This window comes from Piliocolobus tephrosceles, chromosome 20 (assembly GCF_002776525.5).
Source record: "Piliocolobus tephrosceles isolate RC106 chromosome 20, ASM277652v3, whole genome shotgun sequence".
In the NCBI taxonomy this organism is placed as follows: Eukaryota; Metazoa; Chordata; class Mammalia; order Primates; family Cercopithecidae; genus Piliocolobus; species Piliocolobus tephrosceles.
In genome coordinates, this window is record NC_045453.1 from 4632428 (window position 1) to 4642346 (window position 9919).

General features: G+C 40.9%; 1 protein-coding gene across 5 annotated transcripts in view; it reads left to right on the forward strand.

Moving 5' to 3' along the window:
• The window catches only part of TPX2 (TPX2 microtubule nucleation factor), a 64562-nt gene that overhangs the window by 28508 nt on the left and 26135 nt on the right, over nucleotides 1–9919 (forward strand). For all 5 annotated transcript variants that reach the window (XM_023220389.2, XM_023220386.2, XM_023220390.2 and 2 more), the window contains 3 exons: nucleotides 1210–1336; nucleotides 4886–5014; nucleotides 6092–6211. In XM_023220389.2, the coding sequence (XP_023076157.1) occupies nucleotides 1210–1336; nucleotides 4886–5014; nucleotides 6092–6211 (376 nt within the window). The remainder of the gene's footprint in view (nucleotides 1–1209; nucleotides 1337–4885; nucleotides 5015–6091; nucleotides 6212–9919) is intronic.

Genomic DNA, 9919 nt, shown 5'->3' on the forward strand with positions numbered 1-9919 from the left:
AGTAGCTGGGGCTACGGGCGCCCGCCACCACACCCGGCTAATTTTTTGTATTTTTAGTAGAGTTGGGGTTTCACTGTGGTCTCAATCTCCTGACCTCGTGATCCACCTGCTTCAGCCTCCCAAAGTGCTGGGATTACAGGCGTGAGCCACTGTGCCTGGCCTGTTGTTTTTATATTTTGTTTTACAAGTGGGATCTCACTGTGTTGCCCAAGCTGGTCTCAAACTCCTGGGCTCAAGTGATCTTCCTGACTCTGTCTTCCCAGTAGCTGTTTTAACCCACTATTTTAACTTGTGCGGTTACATTCATAATGCCTGATAGTATGATTATATCAGCAGTATTTACAATGTTATGATTATGTAAATATTGTTCAATGCCAAGTCAGTAACTGATGCAGTTGCATCCCATCTTGGTTCTCTTTGGCTGTGTTTGGTTGTATTGTCATAACTGCTGAGCCACATAAAGATGATTCTGACATCAAGAGATCAGTGGATTTACTTTTTTTTAAACTTTATCAATTTCTTAAATTTCTGCCACATTTTATCTTGCTTCATATTGGACAATGACCCTTGGAAGTTATTACTGCTTTTTTGGGAGAGCATTATTATTTTTACTGTCTTTTCTGCCTTGTTTCCTGAACCTTATATCTTTCTTCTGGATATACTCCTTCATTATGCAGGAGTGCATCCTGAGGAAACTTTCTTAAATTAGTACAGGAGAGGAAAACTTTGAGTTCTTATATATTTGAAGATGGCATTGTTCCACTTTCGTATACAATTGAAAGTTTATCTTAATACAGCATTATAGATTGCAAATTATTTTTTATCACTAAAGACATTGTTCCTTTATCTTCTATTTTTTTGTATTGCTGATGAAAAATTCAGTGCTTATCTAATTTTCCTTACTTCGTAAGTGATTTTTTTTCTTCTTTATGGAAGGTTTCAGAACTTTATCAGTGTCCTGAAATGTCATGAGATTGTGTGTGGGATGCTTTTTTTACAGGTAGTACCTTAGGCTGGCGAATAGGTAAGCCCTGGATACATCATTTCTGTTTCAACCAAAGTAGCTTTTATAAACTGGTTCTTCTTATAAGATTTAACTGGAACTAAGGATTCTGTGGCTTAGATGGGGGGGGGGGGGGTGTGTGTGTGGCTCATCTCCAATTATTTTCCTTGGGGTTTGAGTGCTGACTAGCTTTTGGTCTCCCACAGTTGACAACACTTACTACAAAGAGGCAGAAAAAGAAAATCTTGTGGAACAATCCATTCTGTCAAACGCTTGTTCTTCCCTGGAAGTTGAGGCAGCCATATCAAGAAAAACTCCTGCCCAGCCTCAGAGGTAAGACCGTTTGGAATCTCAAAATGGTGGTTATGATAATAATGTTCAAAGGATGGTTACTGGACAGAGCATCTGTTATGTGTCCATACTGTGTTTATGGACACCTTTATGTTACTTTTTGTTTTTTTGGAGACGGAGTTTCGCTCTTTTGCCCAGGCTGTAGTGAAGTGGTGTGATCTCAGCTCACTGCAACCTCCGCCCCACCATGTTCAAGCAATTCTCCTGCCTCAGCCTCCTGAGTAGCTGGGATTATAGGCACCTGCCACCACACCCGGCTAATTTTTGTATTTTTAGTAGAGACGGGGCTTTGCCATGTGGCCAGGCTGGTCTCAAACTCCTGACCTCAGGTGATCCACCCGCCTCACCCTCCCAAAGTGCTAGGATTACAGGCGTGAGCAACTGCGCCTGGCTATGTTAGCTTTTAAAATCCTCATAATATGGGTTTGTGTGATTGGTATAAATTTAAAAAAATCCGTATAACATTTATGAGTTGTAGGTAATATGCTTAATTATTTTATAGATAAGGGCTCAGAGATACTAAGTTGCTTGCTTAAGGCAAGTTTATTTCAGAGCCAAGATTCAAACCCTTATCAATCTGTTTCCAAAGGCCTTGTATGGATATAGTTGTTATATCTTCCTGATGTCAAATATCTTTGTTCTTCTGTATTACTTAATTTTTTTTTTTTTTTTTTTTTGTGAGACAGGGTCTTGTTCTGTCACCCAGGTTGGAGCTGGAGTAGAGTGGTGGCACATAGTTCACTGCAGACTCGAACTCCTGGGCTCAAGTGATCCTCCTGCCTCAGCCTCCCAAAGTGCTGAGACTATATAGGCATAAACCACTGCATCCAGCCAAAAGACAAATTTTTATTTTATTTATTTTTGAGACAGAGTCTTGCTCAGTTGCCCAGGCTGGAGTGCAGTGTCATGATCATGTCTCACTGTAGCCACAACCTCCTGAGCTCAAGCAATCTTCCCACCTGAGTCTCATGAGTAGCTGGGACTACAGGCACAAGCCACTGTGCTCAGCTAATATTTTTGTATTTCTTGTTCAGAAAAAATTTTACCATGTTGTCTAGGCTGGTCACAAACTCCTGAGCTCAGTGAACCCACACAACTCTGCCTCCCAAAGTGTTAGGATTACAGGCGCGAGCCACTGCACCCAGGCCAGAGTATGAATTTATTTTTTATTTTTTATTTTTTTGAGATGGAGTCTCGCTCTGTCGCCCAGGCTGGAGTGCAGTGGCCGGATCGCAGCTCACTGCAAGCTCCGCCTTCCGGGTTTACGCCATTCTCCTGCCTCAGCCTCCCGAGTAGCTGGAACTACAGGCGCCCACCACCACGCCTGGCTAGTGTTTTGTATTTTTTTAGTAGAGACGGGGTTTCACCATGTTAGCCAGGATAGTTTTGATCTCCTGACCTCGTGATCCGCCTGTCTCGGCCTCCCAAAGTGCTGGGATTATAGGCTTGAGCCACCGTGCCTGGCCTCAGAGTATGAGTTTATAATCAGGGTTTAGTGTTTACCCTCTCTGTGGTTCTCTTGCTTCTGAAATTTTGCCTCAAAAATTTGATCTTTCTTTTTTTTTTTTTTTTTTTTGAGACAGGGTCTTGCTCTCTTGCCCATGCTGGTGTGCAGTGGCATGATCTTGGCTCACTGCAGCCTTGATCCCTCAGGCATAAGCAATCCTCCTGCCTTAGCCTCCCGAGTAGCGGAGGCTGCAGGTGCAGGGCACCACGCTCAGCTAATTTTCGTATTTTTTGTAGAGATAGTCTTGCTAAGTTGTCCAGGCTGGTCTTGATCTCCTGAGTTCAAGTGATCTGCCCACCTATGCCTCCCAGATTGCCAAGATTACAGGCATGACCCACCATGCCTGGCACGTGCCATCTTTTTTTTTTTTTTTTTTCCCCAGACGGAGTCTTGCTGTGTCACCCAGGCTGGAAGAATGCAGTGGCGCAATCTCGGCTCACTGCCACCTCCGCCTCCTGGGTTCCAGTGATTCTCCTGCCTCAGCCTCCCAAGTAGCTGGGACTACAGGCGCCCATCACTACGCCCGACTAATTTTTTTTTTTGCATTTTTAGTAGAGATGGGGTTTCATCGTGTTAGCCAGGATAGTCTCTATCTCCTGACCTTGTGATCTTCCCGCCTTGGCCTCCCAAAGTGCTGGGATTATAGGCGTGAGCCACCGCAGCTGGCACAGTAGGGAAAGCTTTCTTAAACAGGACACACACAGAAAAGCACTGACCATATGGGGGTGGCAGAGGTTGATAAATTCAAGCACATTTATCTAATTAAAAGATAAAGAGATGAAAATCCAACCCCTAGAGTGGGAGGAACTATTTGTAACACATGAATCCTACAAAGGGTTTATATCCAGAGTATACAAAGAATTACAAATCAATTAGTAAAGAATTGACAAGCCAGTAGAAAACAGGCAAACGACTTGAACTAGCACTTATGAAAAGGACAAACAAATGGCCGATAAACATGTGAAAATGTACTCAGTTTCACTGATCATCAGAGAAAAACACATTGATTTCATAAGACCCACCAATCTTATTTTTTTTATAATAGCTAAAATGAGGAGATAACTCATCAACAGTAGACTGAATAAATAGTGGTATATCCCTACGATGAATATTATACAGCAATGAAAGTCAATGAATTAGAGCTGTGTTAATTGATGTGGTTGAATCTCACAAACATAAAGTTGAGTGAGATAAGCCAGAAAAAGACTACTTGTAGTAGTCTAGTTACATTATACAAAATTTTTTGTTTTTCTAGCATACCATGTTTATGTAATACATGCTTATTTGGTAAAGCAATAAGGAAATTATCTAATGATCACACTTGATGTCAAGATAGCAGTGGTTGTCAGTGTTCTGTATCTTGGCCTAGGTGGTGATTTCATAAGGTCTTCCACTTGGTAGTCAGTTAACTATTTTTGTTTTGGGCACTTTTTGGTATGTATTAGATCTGTCATTATGCTCTTTGTTTTGTATTCATCTTATTGATTTATTTGTTTTTAGACAGAGTCTTACTCTGTTGCCCAGGCTGGCATGCAGTGGCATGATCGTGGCTTATTGCAGCCATGACCTCCTGGGCTCAAGTGATTCTTCTGCCCCAGCTTCCTAAGGATTTAGTACCACAGATGCGCACCACCACTTGGGACTAATTTTTTAAAAATTTTTTGTAGAGACGGGGTCTTGATATGTTGCCCATGCTTGTTTGAACTCCTGGCCTCAAGCAGTTCTCCTGCCTCAGCTTTCCGGAGTGCTGGGATGACGGGCATGAGCCACCATGCCCAGCCAAGTTTTTCTTTTTAATCACTTTACTGAGGTCACATTTATAGACACCAATATATTTAAGAACTAAAATGTTATGGTTGAATTTAAAAAACTATTAACAAGAGAGATCAGATTTTTAGAATGGAGAGAATAGCACTCCATTTTATTGCCCTTTGTAGTTTGACATCCTTTCACATTTCTGAGGAACATTTAGATATCTGTAGTATATATGTTTATTATACATTTTGTCAATTTCTCTACCATAGAAGATCTCTTAGGCTTTCTGCTCAGAAGGATTTGGAACAGAAAGAAAAGCATCATGTAAAAATGAAAGCCAAGAGATGTGCCACTCCTGTAATCATTGATGAAATTCTACCCTCTAAGAAAATGAAAGTGTGAGTAGCCACAACTTCTTACTGCCAAGCGTAGACATATTGTACCTTGTATACCACTTGTAAGTTTCTCTTCTGAGTTTACACTTTAGATTGAATAGAATAAAATTAAAAATGGTACATCTGCAATATGTTTGGTGCACCTCAAGCTTGAGAAATGCCTAAAACTGTGACCATGGTGCGGTGAATTGTTACACGTGTCGTGGAGGGCACTCACATCTTAGCTGGCATAGGTTTTACCTCTTTTTGTTTTCATGGTTAATAACAAGCAGCATACATGATGTTTGTTCATATTTTTATTAGTTAAGAATATATTTTGCTGCAAGTAATAGTCTATTCAACTGGAGTGGTTTAAAGAATAATGAATTGTTTGTTCACAGAGGTCTGTCTAAAGTGGTTAGCTGCTGGCTTTGGTTCAGTGGCTGATTTTTAGCTTTTTTTTTTTTTCATACTTGCTCTTCAAGATGCTGCTCTGTATTTCTTAGCTTTTTTCTTTTGCTTGTTGTCTCATTGGCACAAGATGGCTGGTATATCTCTAGGTGTTATATTTATGTTTAAGAGAAGAAGAGAACAGTAAAGGAAAAAGGGCAGCATCTATACCAGGAAACTTAAGTCTTTCCCAGCAAACCTTAAATTTCCTTTCATTTGCCTAGACTTGTGTCACTTGGATTCCCTAGTTGCAGTAGAGGCTGCTGAAGCAAGTACAATACTTACTTGTAGTTTAGTGTGTTGATGCTCCTCCTGAAATTGGGGTTTTATTAATAAGAGAATAGATATCGGGATGGCAATTAACTCTGCCATTTGATCGTTTGATGGTGAGCAGTTAGAGTCCCTCCTTACTCTTCCGAACCACCACTAGGTAACTCTTATCTTGATAGAGGTTGGCTTTCTCAAAGTTTACTCATTGAAGCCATTAGTATATATGATGTAATGATACTATTGGAAGAATCATGTGGTCAAAGCATGCTTGTTATCCTATAGAATGAGAAAAGTTAATCCATATGCAGTAGATTTGGGGAGGAGGGTATAGGCTATGCTTCAGGGAATTGAAAACATATTTTTTGTTCTTTTGAACTCAAGTTCTAACAACAAAAAGAAGCCAGAGGAAGAAGGCAGTGCTCGAGATACTTCTGAAAAGAATGAATCTTCCCCAGAGAAAGTCAAGGGTAGACATACTGTGCCTTGTATGCCACCCATAAAGTAAGTTTCTTTCCTGAATTTAAACTTTAGAATGAATGATGTAAAATTACAGACTTGCATCTCCAATCTGTTTGGTGTACCTGGAGGTTGGGAAACTCCTGAAGCTTTGACCATGGTGAGGTGAATTGTTACATGTGTCCTGAAGGGTGCTCAGATTTTTAAATTTTTATTTAATTAATTAATTTTAAAGACAGGGTCTTATTCTGTTGCCTAGGTTGGCGTGCGGTGGTGCAATCATGGCTCACTGCATCCTTGACCTCCTGGGCTTACCTGATCCTCCCACCTCAGCCTTCCAAGTAACTGGGACAATAGGCATGTACTATCATGCCTGGCTAACCTTTTTTTTTTGGCAACATAGGCTCACTCTGTTTCCCAGGCTGAAGTGCAGTGGCACGATCTTGGCCTACTGCAACCTCCGCCTCCCAGGTTCAAACAATTCTCCTGCCTCAGCCTCCTGAGGAGCTGGGATTACAGGTGTGCACCACCACACCTGGCTAATTTTTGTATTTTTAGTAGAGATGGGGTTTCACCATGTTGTCCAGGCTAGTCTCAAATTCCTGACCTCAAGTGATCTGCCCACCTTGGCCTCCCACAGTACTGGGATTAGAGGTGTGAGCCACCGTGCCCAGCCTACCTTTTACATGTTTTTGTAGAGATGGGGTTTCACTGTTTGCCTAGGCTCTCAAACTCCTGGCCTCAAGCAATCCTCCTGCCTTGCTCTCTCAATGTGCTGGGATTACAGGTGTGAGCCATAGTGCCTAGCTGGTGCTCAGATCTTGAACAGTCAGAAAAATATACTGTCGAAGCAAATTTAAAAGAAATATAAAAGGAAAAAGTTAGCAATGGTTCTTACCATGTAAACTGAATATTTCTTATTTTTCCAACCTCCCTGCTGGGTTTTATCCAAGCCAGCATACATATTTTCACAATCAGTTAATATAAAACCTTGGGTTCTGCTTTATGGACTTGCCATGAGACTATTTCAGATTTTGTTTCTGTGCTGCTACAAAATCTTCACATTTATCCTTTTTTGATAGATTAATATTCTATCAAATTATATTTAACTATTTTCTGTTGAAAATGTAGTTTCTAGCTTTTCACGATTATAAGTAATCAGTCAACAACTTTATAGGCACAGCCATTTCTTTGAGTGATCTCCTCAGAATAAGGAAGGAGAAATTCCCCGCAGGGAATGACCAGTTTTGTCAGTGTTGATATTTATTGCCAATTTTACTTCTGAAGTGGAAGTACCAATTTATAGTACCATCGACTTTTCTTTTTTTTTTTTTGAGATGGAGTCTCACTCTGTCACCCAGGTTGGAATGCAGTGGCATAATCTTTGCTCACTGCAACCTCCGCCTCCTGGGTTCAAGTGATTCTCCTACCTCAGCCTCCTGAGTAGCTGGGATTATAGGCATGCATCATCACACCCAGCTAATATTTTTTGTGTGTGTGTGAGATGGAGTCTCGCTCTGTCGCCCAGACCAGAATGCAGTGGCGCAATTTCGGCTCACTGCAACCTCCTCCTCCCACGTTCAAGCAATTCTCCTGCCTCAGTCTCCCATGTGGCTGGGATTACAGGCACCTGCCACCACACCTGGCTCATATTTTAGTTTTAGTAGAGACGGAGTTTCACCATGTTGGCCAGGCTGGTCTTGAACTCCTGACCTCAAGGGATCCGTCCCCCTCAGCCTCCCAAAGTGCTGGGATTACAGGCGTGAGCCACCATGCCCGGCCCCGGCTAATTTTTGTATTTTTAGTAGAGATGGGGTTTCACGATGTTAGCCACGCTGGTCTCAAACTCCTGATCTCAAGTGATCTGCCCGCCTCAGCCTCCCAAAGTGCTGGGTGTAGGTGTGAGCCACCATGCCTGGCCTGAAGTGCCATTGGCTTTGAATTAATATTTTTGTTTTCTTACTATCTCTTCTGCATTGTTTATTAACTTTTAAAATTGTTTCGGTTTTTTAAATTCATATAATATGGCATCAAATTATTATTTAAAAAATTTAGTTGTAAATCGATAATTTATAGTTGTATATATGTGTGCAGTACAAAGTGATGTTATGATTCATGACTACAATTTGGAATAATTAAATCTAGTTAATTAACATATCTGTCACCTCAAATACCACTTTTTGTAATGAGAACATTTGGGGTGTTTTTTTTTTTTTTTTTGAGATGGAGTTTCTGTCTTGTTGCTCGGGCTGGAGTGCAGTGGCGAGATCTTAGCTTACTGTAACTTCCGCCTCCTGTGTTCAAGTGATTCTCCTGCTTCAGCCTCCTGAGTAGCTGGGATTACCGGCACTTGCCACCATACCCAGCTAATTTTTGTATTTTTAGTAGAGATGGGATTTTACCATGTTGGCCAGGCTGGTCTCATACTCCTGACATGTGATCCACCTGCCTCAGCCTCCCAAAGTGCTGGGATTACAGGCATGAGCCACTGTGCCTGGCTGGAATTTATTCTTTTAGTGTATTACTATTATTAATGATATCCTTCACCCTGTGCAGTAGGTCAAAAGAAAAATCTTTTTCCTCTTGTCTGAGATTTGTTGTACTCTTTAACCATCATCTCCCCATTTCCCCCAACCCCCAGCATCAAATTATTGTAGTTTTTATGTATTTGCTGACAAGATTGTATTACTGCTACTATTGTAAACATTTTTTCCATATTTCCTCTTGGGTGAATTATCTGTTTCCTTTTTATTTTTTTTCTTATTGGTAACCTTATTTGTCTGTAAATGTCCTGGTGATATTTTCCTTACTAAGAATGGCTACTCTGTATTGAACGTTACCATATGTCAAGCACTTCAGAGATATCATCTGATTAAACAGTCACAAATAGGATGTAAGCAAGAGTATTTACACTCTCATTTCACAGTGGAGAAAACTGAGGTTCAGGAAAGTTAAATAGTTCTCTCAAGATCATTATAGGCAGCAAATGAAATGACAGGGTTGGGATTTAGTCTGCTTTACTTCTGAGTTTCTTTCTTCTGTTACATGTATTTTATGTATATTAACCCTTCGTTGTAGATACTTTCCTCATTCTTCTGGTCTTTTTTGTTTTTGTTTTTGAGACAGGGCCTTGCTGTGTTGCCTTAGCTGGTCTTGAACTCTTGGGCTCAAGTAATCTTTTCGCCTCAGCCTTCCAAGTAGCTGGGATTACAAGTGCATGCCACTGCACCAGGCTTCTACTGGTCTTTTAGTTTTTCTTGTGGCGTACAACCTAACCTTTTTTGTCACTGTTGCTGTTGTTGTTTTTGGAGATGGAGTCTCACTCTGTTGCCCAGGCTGGAGTACAGTGCCGCTATCTTAGCTTACTGCAACCTCCACCTCCCGGGTTCTAGCAATTCTCCTGCCTCAGCCTCCTGAGTAGCTGGGATTACAGGTGCCCACCACTACATGTAGCTAATTTTTGTGTTTTTAGTAAGATGGGGTTTCACCATGTTGGCCGGGATGATCTCGAACTCCTGACCTCAGGTGATCCACTTGCCTCGGCCTCCCAAAGTGCTGGGATTACAGGCATGAGCCACTGCACCCAGCCCAATCTAATCATTTATGATCATATTTGTGGATATTTTGTAATATATTCTAATCTATTTTAGTTATTTTCTTCTGAATTTTTTCCAATATTTTGGCATAAAGTGTGCCTTTTCTTGTCTTTATTTATTTATTTATTTATTTATTTATTTATTTATTTATTTATTT